The sequence below is a fragment of the Gymnodraco acuticeps genome, unplaced genomic scaffold (assembly GCF_902827175.1).
Source record: "Gymnodraco acuticeps unplaced genomic scaffold, fGymAcu1.1, whole genome shotgun sequence".
Lineage (NCBI taxonomy): Eukaryota > Metazoa > Chordata > Actinopteri > Perciformes > Bathydraconidae > Gymnodraco > Gymnodraco acuticeps.
The window spans coordinates 262508-283369 of record NW_022990673.1 but is presented as its reverse complement, the minus strand read 5'-3'; the positions used below and the strand labels follow the sequence as shown (position 1 = coordinate 283369).

At 41.5% G+C, this 20862-nt stretch overlaps 1 protein-coding gene across 3 annotated transcripts in view; it reads right to left on the bottom strand.

Moving 5' to 3' along the window:
• The window catches only part of pip5k1ca (phosphatidylinositol-4-phosphate 5-kinase, type I, gamma a), a 51335-nt gene that overhangs the window by 27278 nt on the left and 3195 nt on the right, over nt 1-20862 (bottom strand). For all 3 annotated transcript variants that reach the window (XM_034229864.1, XM_034229866.1, XM_034229865.1), the window contains exons 2-5: nt 5937-5968; nt 5142-5228; nt 4537-4667; nt 4250-4367 (exon numbers count right to left, since the gene is read on the bottom strand). In XM_034229864.1, the coding sequence (XP_034085755.1) occupies nt 4250-4367; nt 4537-4667; nt 5142-5228; nt 5937-5968 (368 nt within the window). The remainder of the gene's footprint in view (nt 1-4249; nt 4368-4536; nt 4668-5141; nt 5229-5936; nt 5969-20862) is intronic.

The window sequence follows — 20862 nt, the reverse complement described above, 5'->3', positions numbered from 1 at the left end:
GCTAAATCAACTCCCCAGTACAAACACTTTTATAGCCCTTATTTGAATATTTAGGGTCTAAAAGTTGAAAAATGCTGTATCCAGTTCTCTTTATACATCAGGGTCAGAACAGAGGTAATGAACAGTCTGACAAATATTTTCCCTCACTCTTATTTTCCCCTCACAGATGAAGCCAAATGCTCCCAGTGTGTCGACACGGGCTGCAGCACTAGCAGTTTTCAATGGAGAACACAAGGTAGAGAACAGCAGTGAAAAGAAGGGCTTTCTTTTTGCAGAAACTCATAACATGTAGGACAATATGCCTGTTTCTCAACCTTTTCCTTCACATATGCAGTAATACAAATGTTGCTTTCAGCGCTGACAATGAGCTCCTTTTAAAAACACCTGTGATCAAAGACAAATAGCAAATGAAGCTTTCAGCACTCGCATAACATGTAACATCCCGTCATGTCTGCTAAATTATTCATGTCATGTTAATCAGGTTCATGTTATTGTTTCACGTTTAGTTCATAGCCCAGGTTAGATGTATGTGTAGTCAAGTCTTTTTGTTCACCTGTCTAGTCCTGTCATTGCACTTCCTGTTTTATTTTGTACTTACCTCTTGTCTCTCATTTCAGGTCCCCTTACTTCCTCCCTTTGTGTGTTTTCCCGCCATTGTCAGCGTCAGCCCCGCCCCTGATTGTTTCCACCTGTTCCCCCTTACCTCATGTATAAATAGTCCTGTCTCCCTTTGTCCTGTGCCAGTTCGTCTTGGGCCTTGTGCCATTTAGAGAGCCAGCTTGTCTCGCCAAGAGATTATTGTACTTTGTGACCATAGTCAAGTTTATTTAGTTTGTAATTTGCTTTGCTACGTTTTGCCTCTCAGGAGTGATTTTTGTTTGAACTTTATACTTTTCCAAAGTAAAGACTTTTTGGAACAAACTTTCTTTTGAGTCCAAGTGTCTGTCAAGGTTCCTAACATAACACTTTTAATGATGCACAGCAGCAGAAGGAAACAGACGTGTTACAGCTCCAAGCTTTCCTCAGCGCTTCGCAGATATTTGTGGGATTTATGGATCAAACACAAACTGCAAGTTGAAACAAATATGCACTAATAAATTAAAGCCCAAGATTAAAACAATTATAATGTGTTACACACTAGCACACTTATCATGTGGAGATGTGCAGAAGCATTTAGAGTTAAACATTATGGCAGAATTATGAAAATAACTGATGGTGGAAAGTGGATTCACAGTGCATGCTGAAGTAGAAAAGAGTTAGCCAATATATATTAGATACATTAAGATGTCAAATAATGACTGCTTTTTAGTTTTCGCTCTTTTAATACACTCATCAAACTCCCGCTTAAATGACGGATAGCTCGGCTAATTATCTTGTTCTCTTCCCTCGGCTGCTTAAAAGCAAGTAATGACAGACATCAGTTTTCAAAAAAGCGAAGCCGCCTCTGCCTCTGTTTTGCTAATGGCAGACTTTCAGGAAAAAAAACCTCTCTGTGTCGCCTCATTTAATTTCAATGTTTTTTCAATGCTGTGTTTGAATTTTTAACATCAAACACAGCTGAACAGGGATAGAGAAAAGGTGTGGAAGCGAGATGGCTGAATGGAAATGGGAAAATGCACTCACAGAGGCAGGTAAACAGATGTAACCATTATTTTTTTTTAATTAGGATGGATAATTTAACAGACAGGAAAGTATGTATGTCATTAAACAGTAATGATAACGTAAGGTTGTAAAATGTAAGGGAAAACATATTCACAATGTTATCTTGTGGTATCTTGTGGTAGCCAATAAACATTGGCTACAGAAGGAGAAATAGATGATATAAATAATGCATTGTTAAACAACTGTTTGCTCCCTAAACACTAAATCATGACTACTTGTGCAAATATGATGTAAATCACTAAATCCCAAGAGTGGCCGTTAGTCAAATAATTGATTGGTCCATTGGCATTCGAAAACGATTTAATCACATTTGTCATTTTTAGCCACAATGCAAAGTGATCACTGGTTCCAGCCCCCCAATGTGATTTAATGATTTGTTTGGTTTATATGATGCTTAACTAAATATCTTTGGGTTTAAAACTGTTGGTTCAATAAAACAATTCACAGTATTACATCACCCTGCCATAATCGAGCAGCCCTAACCTACACACAACCCACTGCGCCACACGCCTCCCCTTAAAGGTCCCATGAAAAAATTATCTCTGGATCCTGGTTCTGTTATATTTTCCTTTCTGTCTTTGTTCGCCAAAAAATAGCATCTTTCAGATATTTTACATTACAGTGCCAACATTTTTTACTTACTAAAATGTAATAGTGTGTACAGCACATTAATAAAGATAAAGACAGATAAAGACAGATTTGCAGATTCATCGATAATTTACAAAAAACATTAAAAAAAGACCTTGAGATGAGGCTGATTATAAAGAGGTTTTATACATTAGGTAAATGCATACATAGTTCCAGTATCTCTATGTGTATTGCTTTGGTGCCTTTTATGTGAGAGCTCTTACAGGGCAATAATTCAGTCTCGTTATTCTGCATGTTTAGCAGTCATTTCCTACACACACCCTGGTTACACCCAAAGCAGCGTTTATGCCAAACATATTCCACACAAGTGTATAAATGAGAACATAGTCCCCGAATGCTCCACCCAAACACCTCCTGAGGACTTCCATGGGAAACCCCTTTAAAAGGTACACTAATGTGTTGGTTAGAGGTGTGTAAATATTAAATAATACCTTAAAGTTAGCTTCACTACGCGTGTAAAGTGAGATTGGGATGAAATTCTTAAATGATGTGCCACAACAAGGGGTCTCTAAATCAGGTAGCGAGGTAAAACCGTGGATCTTAGTTTTTACCTGAGTTAAAATGTCAGCGAACCTCTAAATAAGGCGGTGTTTACACGAGAACGAAATGGTTGTATCTGCTACTTTTCTCTCGTTCGTTCACACAAAGCCGTAACGTAACCGCGGAAACGGACCCCGCAAACGATAACGGGTCCCAAGGTGGATAAATCTGCAAACGGAACGCTCTGGGGTGCCAAACAGCTCAGTGTGTACGCCCAATTGCCTACGATCATTTCCTGATAACGATGAAGCCATAGATAGCCCCACCTCTGCTGCTCACTGCTGTAGCATGGTCAGTAGCTACTGCTACTGACCATGCTATAGATGTTAGTGCAACATCTACAGCTCCTCTACCACAACCATCAGCAACAAGTGGACATGGAGAATTACCTGACCTACATGTTGCTATATCTACCGCGGGGCATAAACAGAAGGGCAACCATGGCAACCATGCTCAGGGGTCTTCTTCGCTGCTTTGGTGTATTTTGTGGCAGAAGTACAGCAACACTTACAGGCCCGGCATATGTACTACAGCGTCTCCAGCGCTTACGGCCAATTAGAACCCCCTCTCCCCCCTAAGGTAAGGCATTACTAATGTATTTTTTTTAAACACTTAATAAGCAAGTACGTCAACATGGACTAACAAGGATAAACAAAGAGATTCTGTTTTGTCATACCTACAGCAAAACATCAGTGTAACCAGACTTAAACTCTTAAAAAATAAGTCTGGTAGCAAGATGGAAATAACATGCAAATCCCCAGATGGCTCGAGCTGATATATGTTGATGAGTGACCACAGACTGACCGAGAGAGATGTCAGGCAGGATGTGGTGTTTCAAAGTGGCTGACGAACCGATGCATTAAAGATATGTGCACATGAGAGACCCAGAAACACTGACTGAGCAATGTATGTATATTGTGGTAGACTGCTGAAGGCCCAGCAGTGAATCATGCAGCCTCCAGGTCCTGCACACTGATGAGGGGAGACAAGCTGCAGACCTCTTCTCTCCCTCCTCCCCTCTGCTCTCTTTAAGCTGCTTCAAGGCGTCTTGCTCTCATTGTTCCCCTTTTAGCTCTCTAAGCCATATCTGCAGTTCTCATCTTTATGAATACCGTCCTTATTAATTTGTATTTCATTGTCTTTTCCTTGGCTTGGCTGCCTTTCCTTTCTCCCTACATTCCTCTTTATTGTGCTCTCTTTCTCCCTGTTCAATTATAATCCTCTGATTGGAGCTGATACAAAGCTCCTACTGATGTTAGCAGTTCAATTAACAACATAACAACCATCATTGTGCATTTCTTTTTTCATCTTGTACCATATATTTTAAAGAATGTCTAGCATCCAAGTGGTAAGAATCCTTTTTAATTCATTCAGCAACACAGTAAAAGTAAAATCTCACCAGGTAGTCATCCGGCCTGATGCCGAACAATTCTCTGAAGTAGCGAAAGGCCACGGGAGCGTAGGTTTTAAAGCGGAAGTCTGGGAAGTGGTGAGCTGGAGTGAGGTTGCTGCCTTCACTGAAGTACAAAATAAGACAAGAAGACATAACTTACATTCATGTTTTAAGTGAACATCAAGGAAGGTTAAGAACATATCAGCAGCATACTTAATATTGTATAATACATATGTGCATTGGAAACATGCTGCATGTAATCCGTTTTTTAAGTGTTTGGCTGCTTTAGAAACCTGGGGAAAAAGATGCTCTCCACCACGTAGAAGTCCTGCATCAACACATCCCTCTCAGGCTTGGAGCTCAGGTTGCCCACTGTGTAACCGATGCCCAGCTGGATGGCTCCTTTCAAGGCTGAGGATGTGGTCTGTGGAGCGAGGGAGGCAGAGGTGAGTGAAATACTTACCCCTTGGCTGGTTTCGTTAAAAAAAACATGATACCAGTATCAACACCAGTAACCCTAAAGTGATACAGATACGAATAAAGTGGTTCATTCAATACTTTTTTTCCACTTCATTGGTAACCATCATGTGAAGGGAAGCATTCGGTATCTCCCCATTCAAAATATTTAACTGTTTTGAATAAAATTAAATATTTCCTGGCATCCTCAGCAGACTGAATGACCAACATGAAATACACAGACATTGATTTCACCAAAGCACGGACTGTATGGGTTGAAACTTTTATTAAATAACTCCCAAGGTGATTGTAGTAATTTATTTCTAGATCTGGTACATAAAGGATCAAATGACTGGAAAATACCACTTGGTAATTGGTTATTTCGGTCGATACTATTTGGTGTAGATCATTTTTAGAGAGCAAAATGAGCTCTCTGCTTTACCTTCTTGTAAGTGGTTTCCCCTGATGCATCGACTCCTCTGTGGCCAATCTTCTTCCCCTGACCAGGCTGGCCTGAGGACGAGGGCATCTGGGGAGACAAAGACAGAGAGACTTGTGTTACACAGGTTGATTTGCATCTGGTTATTAACATTTATATTTCTGCAGAGCCACACAGAAGAGCTCATTAAAAAGAAAATCTCCAAATGATCTTATTAACTGATTTTCAGAGTAGACCAGGTGCTCATTTTGAAGCAAAATGCTAACTCGGTTTCTCTGTTCTAAGGATCTTTACTTTGTGTATCCTTGCCTATTTCATCATTCTAACTCAAATGAGATGCGATAACATGTGTAAAGTATGAAGGCCTGATAGCACCATTTGTAAGCTTATCTAAATTAAGAAAAAAGTTGTAATGGTGGAAGCTGTTCATTGAGCTTTTTGGTTTGAAACAAACTGTGCCATACAACAAAAGGATGCTTTCAAGTACAGTGCAGTAGCTGAAGTGCTTGATGGATGGGATTTATTAAAACTAAAGCAATATTTAAATACTCTCTTGCAATTCTTGTAGGCTGTTATAAATGTTGTGTCAGCCATTGAGCACTAATCGAGGGTAATTATTTACAGTTAATATTTATTGACCCAAATATAACTTGCATCAGATCCTCAGATCAAACCCTCGAGGGCGAGTGGTTTCATAAGTGTCTGGGTAAAACCAAAGCACTACTTGTTATTGATGTGGAGATTAAAAAGGAACTAAAAAGAGAAGCGTTATGATCACAGGGACAGATGGTCGCTCACCTCGGTGATGAAGGCTTTTCTAGCAGCAGCATCTGAGAGAGAGACAGGAAGAAGGAGAGAGACAGGGATGATTGTGTTAGTCGCTCGAAGACAGAAAGGCTCCATTACTCAACATCATTAGTGCTCTATATACCACAGGGTGGACGCAGCGGTGCAACATTATGTAATAACAGTGTCAAAGACAAGTAGGGCCCTGTCAGCGAGAGGAAGCCCAGCACACAGTAACGCCAGCTACAAGGGCAAGTCCTTAGGAAGCCCTCTGTACCCTGTTAGTGAGAAAATATACTTCAGGGCCAAGCTCGTTGCACGACTGTAGAGATTGCAATGTTTGCCAGACATTCTCATCCGGTCCGCACGACGGGGGTGACTGTGGCGTTAGCGGAGTGGTTAGTGCGTTCGCCTCCCACTCGTTTTTTTACAACGTCTCGTGAGTAATGTGCAGTACCAGAGTCCAACAGAGAGGCAGCAGCTGCGGGACAGTAGACTGCGTACTGCGTAGCCTTCCCCGCCTTGAAGAAGAAGTGATCCTTCGTTGTGAAGAGTCTGCTTTATGCGCTCCGCAGCAGTAGCCCCGCTGCGACAGAGTCCAACAGAGAGGCAGGAGTTGCGGGACAGTAGCCTTGAAGTGATCCTTCGTTAGCGTGAAGAGTCTGCTAAGCTTTATCTGCTCTGCAGTACCTGAGCGGGCTCCACTAAATTCTGGGCTATATATAAAAATCGCTGGCCCGCGAAAGTGTCTAATGGATAAATGTTGGCCCTTGGACAAATGTAGTTGGTGATCCCTGCCCTACTGGAACAGGACTAATGTAACAAGGGGAGAAGTCTGCATAACATCTGCTTATATCGTAAATATTATACTAAATTACTCAATATTCAATATATATTACTCAATATTACAAGCGTATTTGTTTTTTTATGTTTGTATAATGTTCACAAAAGTGAAAACCTTAAAAAACAAAACACCCCTATGCTTTTGCGAATCGCACAGGACTAATATTATCGCTTGATAAAATATGGTAGATAATTACAAATTACTCAGATAAAACCAGTGCTGTTCGAATAGGGCCTAATTTACATAATCATGCAAATATTTTGTTTGAAAAATGCTCAGACACCCTTTTACTTAAGTTTGTCCCAAGACGGTTAGTTTTACATTTGAACATCGAATAAATAGCTCTGTAAAAAGCGCTGAAATATGTTTCACAGAGAGAATAACAAATGCAAACATCACACATTTTAAATGGTAATCCTTTCAGTAGTACAGCAGTATCACATCTGATGTGTTTTGATCATTTTCAGTCTAATAACAGGATGTAGGCAAAAGCGAGAGGCAATAAAAGGACTGTTCTCCCCAGGAAGGCCTGAAATAGATGCATAATTATAGACATGTAACACTCAGCATAATAATTGAGGCATGGCTCAGGAAAGAGAAACCACTAAATGGGCAAATTCATAAAAAAAATACAGATATGTTTACAACAGTCTCAATTTAGCATATACATGAATGAGTGAGATTAAATAAGCCTTAGGGAGACATCTTCGAGAAGACATGCGTTTTATTTCAGTTTTTCTTTCACTTATTATTAACAGATATATTGTTTATGACATTGTAGTATTTTGGATTAAAGGATTCACTTTAATATGTCACATGTTTATACATACATGTATAAAAAGAGCATCCCATGGTTTCATTGTTGAACAGGGAGGGAGGCGAGATGCACTTCTGTTTTGAACAGCCAGGTTACATCACGCTCCACAACTGACATATGTCCGTGCTTTTGCATCCAGTGTGAACCTGGCGAGCTGCAAACGATATCTGAATCGATGTCAGGTCTCTGTAGCGGCTGTTTGCCTGCCTGCCTCTCGTGGACGTCCATGTGACCGAGCACAGAATAGCCTGTTTGTCACCCCTCCTCCTGCTCTATGTCTCTATCTCTCTCCCTCTGTCACACATGCTCACATTTGCACCAAGATGAGCAAGCCACAGCATGCCAATACGAACCAGGCAACGTTCCCAAGCTCGAACAACCAGGGGATACAAATTGAGGGGGAAAAAACACGACTGGTGAAGGAATGTTTGCAATGCAGATAATTAAAGAGGAGCCTCCTCTGCTTTTGCCATCTCATCCTATTTACAGTATTCGTGTCTGCCGGTCCAAGTGTGTGGATGCATGTCATTTTCTTGGTGACTGGTTATGTGTGTTTGTTTTTTATCATTTCCAAATGTCTGTTCCCTATGTGTGCGAGTGTCATGTATCTCACTGCAACCGCAACACTTCTTTGCATGTAAAGACTGCTCTCAGAGTGTGTGTTGCTAGCTGAGACAACAGGTTCAAAAGGCATAGGGGGTGTGTGTGTGTGTGTGTGTGTGTGTGTGTGTGTGTGTGTGGAATGAGGCTATGCATGTTCAAGCATGTGCTCCATCTCTCCCTGCTCGACACAGTTAGATGGCTGATTCTCTGTTCAGTTATCTCATCTCTTATCTCAAGCTACAAAGCCACTTTCTTCCTATATACTAGCCTTAAACATCATGATAATGCTGTATTTATCATTTCTCCTAACATTTCCAAAACATTGAGCTGTCTTTGAAATAAAGAGCAGATAGCAGTACTTATTTTTCATGCGAAACCCATATACTATTGGTCTGGCAAACTGATTCCAGCATAACAGAAAAATATATATGTGCTAAGACTTCATCCTCCGGTCATTGTTTACCGTCTGATTAGATGCAAGAATGGAGTTGGAGTTAAAAGACAATGTCACTGGAAACACAGATAATTTTATGTAGATCAGGTGTAGATGCATTCTTTCCCAAAAGATACAAAAATGCTCAAAACTAAAATAGCCGATGGGTTCTCAGTGTGCCAATGTGTCCTGACTCTTCTGACAGTTTTACTGAATTCAACCAAAGCTTGCTCAAACACTCTACTCAGACTAAAGCGAGCTTTTCGATTTCAAAATCCTTTTGCCAACAGATTCATATTCAATTTGATATCTGTCTATAGAAATTATTCTTTATACTTTGTGGTTTCACATAATATATTCGAATACTCATTTCATTTTGTCCCCAGCAGCATGAAGTAAAACACAAACACCATTACTATAAATTCGGTTATGGGAGGACAGCCTAAAATGTAATTATATTATGATAACAGGCAAGCAAATGTGACTACAAGTGACAAAGCCCTGCTGAAACATAAAGGTGATGATTATTTATAGTCTATTACAGCGTACAGTGGAAAAGCAGAGGAGGAAGTTATGATTGGATACAACAATGGGGGTCTTCATACGTGTCTTTCCAATCATATTTCATGATTGCTTTCCTGCTAAATGTGTGAAAATCGTCTTGAGAAATGCCTCTACCCAGCAACACAGGACTCTGATGTGATGACACGTTATAAGTGCTACCTTCCCTCCATTAGGCTTCAACAAGAACCCAGGTGATTTCATCCTTGACACTGTAAAGAGGCTTTAGAATGAGAGCATGAGGAAAAATAGGTCCTCCTCCACCGTCACGCTGCAGCAGCAGTCTGCACAGTTCTTCAGGGGATGGAACAACAAATAGACCCATACAAATAAATAGCTTCTGGCTGGGACTGTTGCCTAGTTGGACCGCTATGTGCAGGTTTAAGGGCCCACTCTTACACCCTTAAGAGAGCGGTCCATTACCAGCTGGTGGCAGCCATGGAAGGTGAAGCAAAATACAGTATTTCTATGATTTTCACACCCTCTTTGACCCCACTGTAGATTATGGCCGTCACCATGTCTCCAGTTTGGAGATACGACTTCCAACTAGATTCAATTTCAAAATCCACCAGATTCCTTTGAGAAAAACTGCCATTTTAATTCACATAAATCATGTGAATGCTGGTCTATTGTGCCGTGATTGTTTCGTCTGTGTGTGTGTGACTTAGTGAATGCCAACTAACTCTTAAAAACACTAAAATCACACAAAAACACAAAGAAAGAAACAAACTACAAAAGACCAGTCGACCTCTGTTTAAAATCAGTGCATCCCAAGGTCACTCAAAGCACACAGCTGATCAGATCACTGAATATAGAAGCACTAAAAACACATTCTTGTCCCAACTTGCTTTACGATGTAAAGATGGTATGGAAGAAAAAATAGAGAGATATCAATCTAACTCAGGGTTCTGCTTTCCTTTCTTGATGTCGGGGTTTTGAACGATATAGAGTGGACTTTTCAGTATTCATGGCACATTTTAATTATAATCTAAACAAGTCCCTTTAGTGTGCCACTGATCTATTCTAATAACCTGCTTTACATTCTGTGTGCTGGACTTGGGCATTACAATATATATATATATAAAACGTTGTCTGGCCTTATGTTTATAATTCCCAAACTCTTGCACTTTTCCTAATAATAATAATAATATATTAATTTTATATAGCGCTTTTCTGGACCCAAAGACGCTTTACATTTGGGAGGGGGGGTATACAAACAAAACAAAACAAAAAAACAAACAAAACAAAACAAAAAAAACACAACAGAAAAGCAGTCAGGAGGAAGTTGATTAAGAGGGGGGGGGCTTTATAGATAAAGAGTTGAAGAGGTGGGTTTTGAGGCGGGACTGGAACAGGGTGAGGGACTCAGATTCACGGAGGTCTTGGGGGAGTGAGTTCCAGAGCTTCGGGGCTGCCACAGAGAAGGCTCTGTCCCCGAAGCTCCGGAGTTTGGCCTTGGGGATTGAAAGCAAACCGGCTGAGGTGGATCTGAGGGACCGGGGTGGTTGGTAGAGGGTGAGGAGGTCAGTGAGGTAGGGGGGGGGGCCAGATGGTTCCTGTACTTGTTTCTATCATGCCCCAATTATAGTCACAGCCCTAAACATGTCCTTACCTGCTGCAGTTAAAGGAGGCTTTAGCACAGCTACATGCAACAAGAGTATACAACATACATACACACTTCTAAAACGATTGACCCACTCATTGCTATCAACTACTTCTTTTAAAGAACACACAAACAACAGATCTCTATGTCTTGGTGCATCTCAGCAACACAATGGATGCAAAACACATAATGACTTGGGTGTGTCAATGAATTGTTAACCTCACAGTGCAGGCAGCATTGATGTGACTGATCAATACTGGGAATCCCTGAGGATGAGCTAAGTAAGAGGCAGTCTTTAAAATGATTGTTTGTTATCTGGGTTGAGGCTAAGTGAGGTTCCCTCTATCGATTGGGTGTTCATTTTGAATGCCACAACAAAGCAGCGCTTGCTTATCATGTCAAAGAGCGTCAGCCCTGACCTACAGAAAGCAGAAATCCATAACTTGTCAAAAAGAGCAGGAAGATTAACAAGGCAGCCTCCTTAATACAAAGTGAGGTAAAATACAGTCAGTGTATTACCTTGTGTTGTGAGCAATGCTGCGTGATTGCAATTTTATCTTTAACATTAATGTGAGTATAAGTCGAGTGTTAGAGGAGGGCCCTTTTTTCTCTTCTCTGCTGGAAGTTCAGATAGAAAGAGCCGCCTGGAGGACCTCCTTTTTTTAGAAAATATTCATTTATGGTTAACCTCAGCCTAGTTCACTTTGACACTGGAGAGTTATGCAACACTGGCGAGTGTTTGGACAGAGGGAAGGAAAATTGATCTTTAGTCAGTGTCATCAGGTCCTTCCACCCTGAGCCCTTGATCTCAGTAGCCAGCACACTGTGTGAGAACACCAATCAGCCACTGTGTTCCTCATCCTCCCCCATCCAAAGTAGGCTTGGGACAATAGCAACATTATGTCACCCTGCAACCAAAAGACTTGATTAAGAAACTCAAAAGGTGTTACTAAACCAAATGCTCACATGATACCCCAACTAACTTAAAATGTGATACTGTTCACCTTTTCATATAACACTCAACAAGGAAAACAATGAGCGTGTTGTCAAACTAGTCTTCCAAATTCACATCTTGTTTTCTTTTTCTACCTCTAATGTTATTCCAGTCAAAGGCACACCTGTACAGATGGCAGTGAGTGATAATAAAACATGGATATGGTGTTTACAAGCCACAGTATCCTAGTTTCTGTCAGAGTAATCCAGCATAACACCGAGCTTCTCCGTGTTTCTGTAACTAGGACATGCTGTTTGCACAGGATACTCTGAAAGACCTGAGGCCTGTACTACGAAGCCGGATATTTGCTTAGCGAGCTAACTTCAGGGAAAACTCTAGGTTTCCGGTCCTACGACGCTGGTTCTCTTACCGGGGTAGATCTCCATGGTAACTTGTGCTGAACGGCTAACCTGCTCCGGAGCAGGTTTGGTTCCAGGATAAGAGCTCAACTCAGTGAAAGCACCGCCTGCTGACCAATCAGAGCTCCGTGTGCAGAGTTTAAAGCGATCAAGTCATATTACAGGAGAAAGGAAATACAGAAAAGCTGCCGGAAAGACGGCCGGCAAAAATCAACTGACTGTGTGAACGTGAACATTAATAGAATATCACCTCCCATCTTCAGAGCAATCTGACTATTATAACATTAGCGTTAAGAAAGCTTACTTAAATATCTGCCACAACATAAGTAACCGGATCAAAGTAACATTACGTACAGTCCGCGGCACTGTGAGTGCAGACGTCGATGTGTCCCATTATCATTCATATCACATCATAATGTATCATATATTTCCTTATCTGAGTCAGCTGAGCCGTGTCTGGCCGTGCAACACTCACAGTGTCACATACTGTATGCAGAAGTATTATTTTAAGCAACACATTAAGTTGACGAAACACTCGAGTCAAATGTAATTAAAGTCAGATCGTGTCTTAGGGGCAGCAGTGATATCATAAACCTGTTAATGTACGCATTCAAACACTTGTTCTGTTACCAGCTGTATTCACCTTGCAGGTGCAGCTATGTTGCTTTTCTCCTGGATAAAGTGTTTAAGTCATGGATGTTTAAAGTTTAACGTCTTCATATTTATCTAATATTATAGTTGACTTTTCATTCAGGAAGTATGACGCTGCACTGTCAGTACGCTTCTCCATGTTTGTGATTGGTCAAATGTTGCTAGCCCCGCCCCTTTCATGTGAACGCGCACATAACTAGATAGGGCACACCGGGCTTGAGTTACCGAGTTGATAACCAGCATCGTAAGACCGCTTAGCGAGAGCGCGTTTGTTTTGAACTAGGTAAGCCGGGTAACTCAAACATATCCAGGGTATGTTGAACTGGATTCGTAGTACAGGCCTCTGATCTAATGCGCATGTAAACAAACATGGGGACTCTTTCTGCTGCTGTGTAGATATATGTGTGATTCTAAGCATATAAATGATACCTCTGTACTGACCATTCCTCCTTGATGAGTAGTTAGATGGCAACGCTTATAATTAAGGAGTCATCAAACACTTTATGCTAAGCTTTTCAAAGAGGCTTTAAACGTTAATCGCAATTACAGCAGAATAATATCCAACCTCCCAGTTTGTCCTTACTGCTTCTGTATGTAAACACACACGGTAACAGACACGCAGTAACTGACACAATGCAATGCCAGCTACTTAAAGACGACAGTAGAAAGTATGGCTGAACTCTGTCTAGAAACGTACGTCAACACGTCTTAAACTGGCGTTGTGGTGATGGCAGACATCCACAGCCTTCTCTCTGAAATACATTTCCTCTCAGCAGTCCTGACTTACTGAACAAAGCGGTGTGCACAGAAGGGGGAAAGCTGCTCTGTCCTTTGCTGTCAGTGCATATCATCCACTGTATAATACAGGGAGTGTGTGGAGGAAGCAGGGGCTGGAGAGGACAGCTTTTCACTATGCCAAGTCATCAGTTACAATCAATGACATCAAGCAACAGCAAGCAGGCTTAATAAAAAGCTTCCTGCTTTCTTTTGAAAAAAAGAAATTCCCTGAGACATTTAGCTTGGAGCTAGATGAGCAATGAATAACAGTCTGCATACAAGCTATCTGGTGCTGAGTCCCAATATAAGAACCTTTTTTTACAAGGGAAGCCTTTAAGAAATACAACCGGTCTGCAAGTAATTCATTACTTTATAGATATCTGTTTATCCTTTTTTTAAGTTGTTTATAGTCAGGAAGCGTTGAAAAATCACCAACAATCTCCATTGTGTTGATATGTCTTCAAATGTAGCAGCAAAAGCAGCCAAAGATCGATACAAAGCAGCAAGCCGTTATAACTGAGTAAGCATGACTCAGGAACTTTTGCTAAACATTAATACATTTCTTGATATTCTAGCAACTACTTATTCCAAAACTGTGTGTGATGATTAGCAGTAATAGTGTCTAAAAGTTGATTTTCATTTGATGAATTAGTCTATCAATAATTAGGACATAGAAAGCTTTAAATGATCATTTATAATATTTGCTACAGCTTCTGCAATGCAAACATTTGCTTTCCTCATTTTAATTCTGTGCCATTGTAACCATGAGGTCGGTTTTTATGCTGTTGTTTACACAAAAATGTGATTACTTTTGGGCATTTGCGTTACATGATTCATTTGTACCCAAACAATTTAGAAAACTAAAGACATGAATAAGCAACATACTTCAAATGAGCTGTAAAACAACACAAACCATTTCAAAACAGACATAAAACCATCATTTTCAGCAAAGACCCCTTACACCAGGGCTGTCAAACTAATGTGGCCCGTCATCACGGGCCACATTCGCATAATGGTTGCACTCAAAGGGCCGGTTGTAACTTTAAGACTATATAAAAATACATATAAATATATTTAATATATATAAAATAATGTATTATATTACATCATTGCTTCTGCATTGGATTACTATCGGATAGGGTAATAACTTCATAATTAACTCGGTCTGAAAGCAGAAGTCTAGGGCAAATAATTGCAAGTCTCTTCAATGAGAATGTCACAAAATGATTTTAAAAGACATTTTTCAAAAAAATAACCTTTTTCAAAAAAAGTCAATTCTGAAAAAAAGGCAAATTCTGAGAAAAAAGGCATATTTAGAAGAAAAAAGGTCAAATCTGAGATGCATTGTGCTCCATGTATGGGCAACGTGCTTCTGTAAATCGCCATGTAACCGTATAACAAACATATTATATTCTTTGCAAGCTCTTGTGGGGCCACATAAAATGAAGATTCAGGCCGGATTTGGCCCCCGGGCCTTGAGTTTGACACCCCTGCCTTACACCATTTCAGGGCTGGAAAACGCCTCACACAGACACACTCGCTCCAAAGACTACAGTTGGCCAGGCTTAACTGAGGTTCTCCCAGACAAACCAGCAGACAGACGCTCAGATGCAAATCCAGCTAAATCACGGTCACTATTACTTTACTAACTAATCCCAATCCCGTTCTCTCCAGGCTACTAGACTAATTGTCTGGATTATCAGGATAAAATGGCACCATCGCAAGGACAAGTGGGAGTCAAGAGACAGTCTGTCTGCTTATCTGCCTGCTCTGCTTCAGAATCAGAAAGAAGTGCTACTGTTTTACATTAAAATGATGACTAATGCCCCTTTCACACCAGCGCTTTTTCAGCTCCGGCTCGGAGCTGGAGCCTGAAAAGCGCCGTTTTTTCCTGTTCACACCGCAGAGGCGCCGGCTCTTAGCTCCGGAATCCGGTTCACTTCCAGCTCCAAAAAATTGTCAGTCTAGAGGCAAGAGCTTCGGAGCTAAGAGGTGGCGTCGCTTACGTCTCTCTTACGTCGAGGCGTGCAGGAAACTAAACCCTCCTCCCCTGAACATGGGTCGACTGTCATGCCTGCCTACAAGCAGTAGTGCTTATAAACACACTTTATAAAGTCAGGCAACACTAACCAGGCTTCGTGTGATTCTGTTTATTTGTACCTTACTTTGACCATCCGTTCACTGTTATTGATCATTGTGGAGAGAGGCAGACGTGTTGTTTTGTATTGTAGCAGCTATCGGATGGAATCAATACATGGGCTGCACAGGTTGTCGTGTCCGACTATCACAAGTAGAATCATAATAAAAATACGCCGGTAAAATGTGCCTGTAGAAAACGGTTTATGCCACAATAGGATAGCAATAGCAAGTAGTCAGTTTAGCTTCGGTTGCTATGCTAACATCACCCATTGTATACCAGAGAAACTTTCATAACAGCGTTGTGATACCAAACAGCGTCAATTCAGACTGACACACATTCACTTAGGCTAAGTGGAACTGGGGATATGTATCAGCTGCTTGTGTGAGTCGGACAGTGAATACTTTAGAGCGGCCGCTGCAGTGTGAGCTAACCGGGAGCTAACGGAGGAGAATAAACTCGCGTGGAAGAGCAGCCAACACTGCAGCGGTCGGTAAATGCTGCAGAAACACTCTGGAGCAAAGTATAAGGTTGGAGAAGTCGTTATTCAATTTATTCTGGCTTTGTGTGATTAAAAGCAACACGATCATCGACCAGACGCAGTTCCCCGTTGTTGTTGTTGTTGTTGTTGTGAGCGCCGTAATGCCGTTGGGGAGCAAATCAGCGATGTAAACGGTGACGTCATGACGCAGCAGCGGGAGCAGAAAAGGGAAACCGGAGCTGAACCAGAAAAGCTCTAGCTCGGAGCTAGAAAGGGAAAAGCGCTGGTGTGAAAGCCGCATAATTGCAGAGAATGACTGTTTTTCTATTATATAAACAGGCAGATTTACCATATTTCTCTGCTGGTTGTCAAAAATCCTCTAATAAAAATTCTAACTTCATTCAAATGTCACACCTGCAAGCACTCTAACAACTGCCTTAGCCATCCTAACTCCATCTATTTACAAGTTAAACTGACAATATGCAGAGGATAAAATGACTGGCTTAGCAGCTACTGAAAGCAGCTAATAAACTCCAGCCTAAATCTTACTGCCGTTCGGGAGAGGCTGCGACAGTAACATCTTCATTTCACACTGTGGATCGCACTAATGGAACAGGTGGGTATGAAAGTGTAATTTTTCCTTGGAGAGGCCTGAAAGCTCAGTGGAATATGAAATTGAAATTCAAAGTGAGGAAAAGCCAAGATGGGTGCTCTAATAAAGAGGAGTAAAGCTGCTGGGACAAGTCCACTCCTGGCAGAATATGAATGTGCATTATAGAAAGAGTAGCTGTTTTTTATGCACACTGCAGAGACACTTATGGCGCGTTTCCACTGCAGGCCTCGCTCGGTTTGGTTAGGCCTTATTAGGCCCATCTCACTTTAATGCTGCGCTTCCATACAGTTTAGGAACGCAGTGTAGGCGGAGCCGTGACGTCATCTTCAATGAGCGCCCCAGAAAAAACAACACAGCCGTTAGCTCTTAGCACTCAGAGCTCACAGCTAGTGATGGCGAGATGAAGCCTTATGAAGCTTTCCAGCCAATTGGTTCGCAAAAGGGTTCATCTCATGAGGCTTCATCATGGGCTTCATTTGAACACAAACCCCCTGTTGGTCAAAGTGTGTAAAACAGGCAGATTGGACATCTCAACAGTGTGCTCTATCTCATACCGAGTTCCCAATGAGTAAAGCCTTAGAATAACTCTAAACAACGAACATAAAATCATATTTTCATGTTAACAATATTGTTTTTATTCCAGTTGAATGATTGTGATTGAAAAGCCTAAGGAGGCTGGTAAACATTACAAATAGGGATTTGTATTCCTTAATAATATTCATAAACGTAACCATGTTGTAGCCTGAGAAAGGCTAAACCATATCAAAGAATACATTTATTAACTACATTATCTCATTTAGCTGTAGCTTTTATAAACAACAAAAAAGACGTATTGACGAGTCGTTGAACCAGAGACCCTGCGATCGTGAGTCAACTGCTTTCCAGCTGAGCCACAGCACACACGCTGAATCTCCCTGAAAATACTGTAACATATTTATTCATTCATGTTTTTTTTCCTACATTTATTTATGCTTGTATCTATTTATACTTATGACATGTTCCGACCTCTATATAGGTGAGGGTCTGAGCTCTCTTGATTCCATCGTGTCACCGGGCCCGGGTACAGGAGGGGTAATATGGTTCTTATTATACATCCATGGGTATTATGAGCGTTGTGGTTCAACGGTTCAACCGATCTGAATCGCTTCGTGAAGCAGTCACGTGGTATCGACAGTCAGCGAGGCTTCGTTTGTCATCGATGACGTCACTGGCCCAAAACGATACAAGCCTCGATACATGCTTCACAAAAAGCTTCGGGGATTACTCGACACACGCTCCGAAGCCTCGGCGCAATACGTAACATCACTACTCACAGCTCCTCATATCTGTTCAGAAACTAGACAAAAGTTAAACAAGTACAAACCACAGACTGCCTGTGTCATGGCGAATACAGTCGCTGGTTTATTTATGTCTGTATAGGCCGTTGTTGTGAGTGTGGACGGTCGGAGCATATATAACGTTAGCTTAGCCAAGCTCCATTTAGAAAACACGCATTTTAAAAGGGTTTTTCGCCTGCCGTCTGTCTGCAGACTTGTCAAAGCATTAATTCATGGTTTTTACTAACCGGTATCAGTATGTTGTTACTTCGGCATCATTTTGAAACGTGTATTACAATTAAATCACGGTCAAATATGTTCATCTTGTTGTAGTTGTAGCCCCCTTGCCAGCGATTCTCTCTCTAGTTTAGCATACTCAGCCCGACTCAGCCTGGTTGTTCCTGGCCCAAGAACCACGATTTAGTAGGGCCAGAAAAAAGGTGAAAAAGTAGCCCCGGGCCAAAACTAGGCCAAGTGGAAGCGCAACCAAAAACGGGCCCCGCACGGCTCGGCACGCTTAAAGCGAGCTCCCCGCTGCAGTGGAAACGCGCCATTACATGGCATACACCTCCGTAGGTCAATACATAGTCAGTGTTGGTGGCCATGTGATGCCTGCCCACTGTGTCAATATGAAGTCTGAGTTATTACAAACACATCAGGAGAAGACTTGAGGCAATATTTACAGTTAATTAGTCAGTTTACATTTCCTGCTGGATACCCGTCTAGTTGGGATGTAGTATTAATGTATCTATGTAGATTATAGTTGTCAAAAGTGTCCGGGAGGCTGGGAGGTTTTGCTGCTCCTAAAAAGACTTGCAGGGTAGCAGTTCCCTGATCTCTGGGCAAAGCTAAAAACAGCTCAGTCCTCCCAGCAAAGTCACACACAAGGGCTCAAACCTCTTGTGCAATTTCAGTATGTTTTTCATTACTGGGCTCCTAGATATGAACTGAGCTTATCCTCACTGATCCTGAAAAATGCAGTCAAGGCAGAGAAAAAAGGTCCTTTTACGGAGAGGAGAGGAACTGTGTGGAGTCATGGAAGTGGATCGAGTAAATAAACATGCTGGTGATCAGCCTGGCTTCTGTTTGCTGCAGTTATTGCTGAGGACAGCATCTTCTGCCACTGGTGAGTGGTGACTCAGTTGGAGGGTAATCTGCTCCAAACTACAGAAGAAGCAGAGTTGCACAACAGTGTGATTGGATGCTGCAGTACAATATCTAAAAACACTTGCCGATTTAGTCCGACACACATCAAGTTGTCTCTCCTGTATATCTATGTCATGTTTTATGCTATCATGAAGATGTGGAGCTAATAACTGACTGGTTTTCAGTTCCCTAATGGCATTTCAATTGACCAAACACTGCATAAATGTTGACTTAAATGTCTTCAAGTTGACCTTGCACCTCAGTCTTAAGGGGGATAACAGTATGTCATCACCCGAATGCTGTGAGTCGTTGCATTTTTCCCAGCATGATGCCCCTCAGACATGCTAAACATAGACAAGCTACACCACACAGGCCTCCTCTGCATGCTGACATCTGAATGAACACATACTAAACCGAGGATGATGTCTCACTGTTGGTGTGTAGCACCCTCAGGTAAAATACAGTAGGTTACTCGGCAAGGTGTACTCCATCATTTACCATCCTACCTTCAGAAAGCCGCCTCTATCTCTTATGAACAGTGTGAGGCTGCACTGCCTGTGGTTTCAAGGAGAAAATCCTTTCCACGGCCCCTAATGGGCCCAGATAAATACCCACAGGAAAACTGATAGTAGCCTTGGCTTTTTGAAACATACAATGCAGCAAATAACACCGCTGGATCAGCTCAAACTGCATAGAAAATAAAGCTTATTTTCTGCCCTCAGAACTTCAGAAGATGGAAGAAAACAAACATATATCTGTCTGTGCAGAGAACCTGGAGAGAAGTGAGGAAGGTTTTATTTCCCAACAGTGTAAGGAAAGCAATAATCACACACTGATAGGATTTTGCACAACAACATGTAACAATTTGGGGCGAAACACAAACTTGTTATTTTATTATCATTATTTCATCTAATCACACAATGTTTAAAATTGAAAATGATTTATTGGTTAATCATTTTAATACATTTTCTAAAAAGCTTAACTGGGGCTTATCTCAGGAGCACACACTGGGCAAAGAGCAGGGTACACATTGTGCAGGTCACCTGACACTCAAACCCATTAACTACAGGCAATTTAGAGTTTCCACTCGACCTAACTTGCTTGTTTTTGGATCGTGGAGAAAATTAACAAAGACACAAGGTAAACATGCAAACAGAGAAAGGCTCCAGGATGCTAGATTAGCTTTCGAATGCAGGCTGCTCTTACTGCAGTGAACATTTCTCCTCAATTGCACTATACCAAAATTGGTCCAATTACTGTAGCAGGCCCCACTCCAATTCTAGCTCCATGTGGTATGTTTAAGATGAGTTTGACAGCTTCATGCTCCTGCCCCTGATTATGAAATAATAATAGCCCGCACAGTGGGCACAGTAACTCTCTTAATTGAAAACAGCAGGCTTTATTTCCCCTTTGAGGGAAGCCAGAGCATTATGACACTGCAGTCATGTAAGTGCAAAACTGAGCCAGGGCCTCCTGTGGCACATGTAACCTTTTACAGCTGCAAAGTCAATACAACAAAAGAAAAATACAGCCTAGAATGTTTTACATCTCTCCTCTCTACATGTGTCTCCATATCTGTATTTACCCTCATCCCCCTGACTCA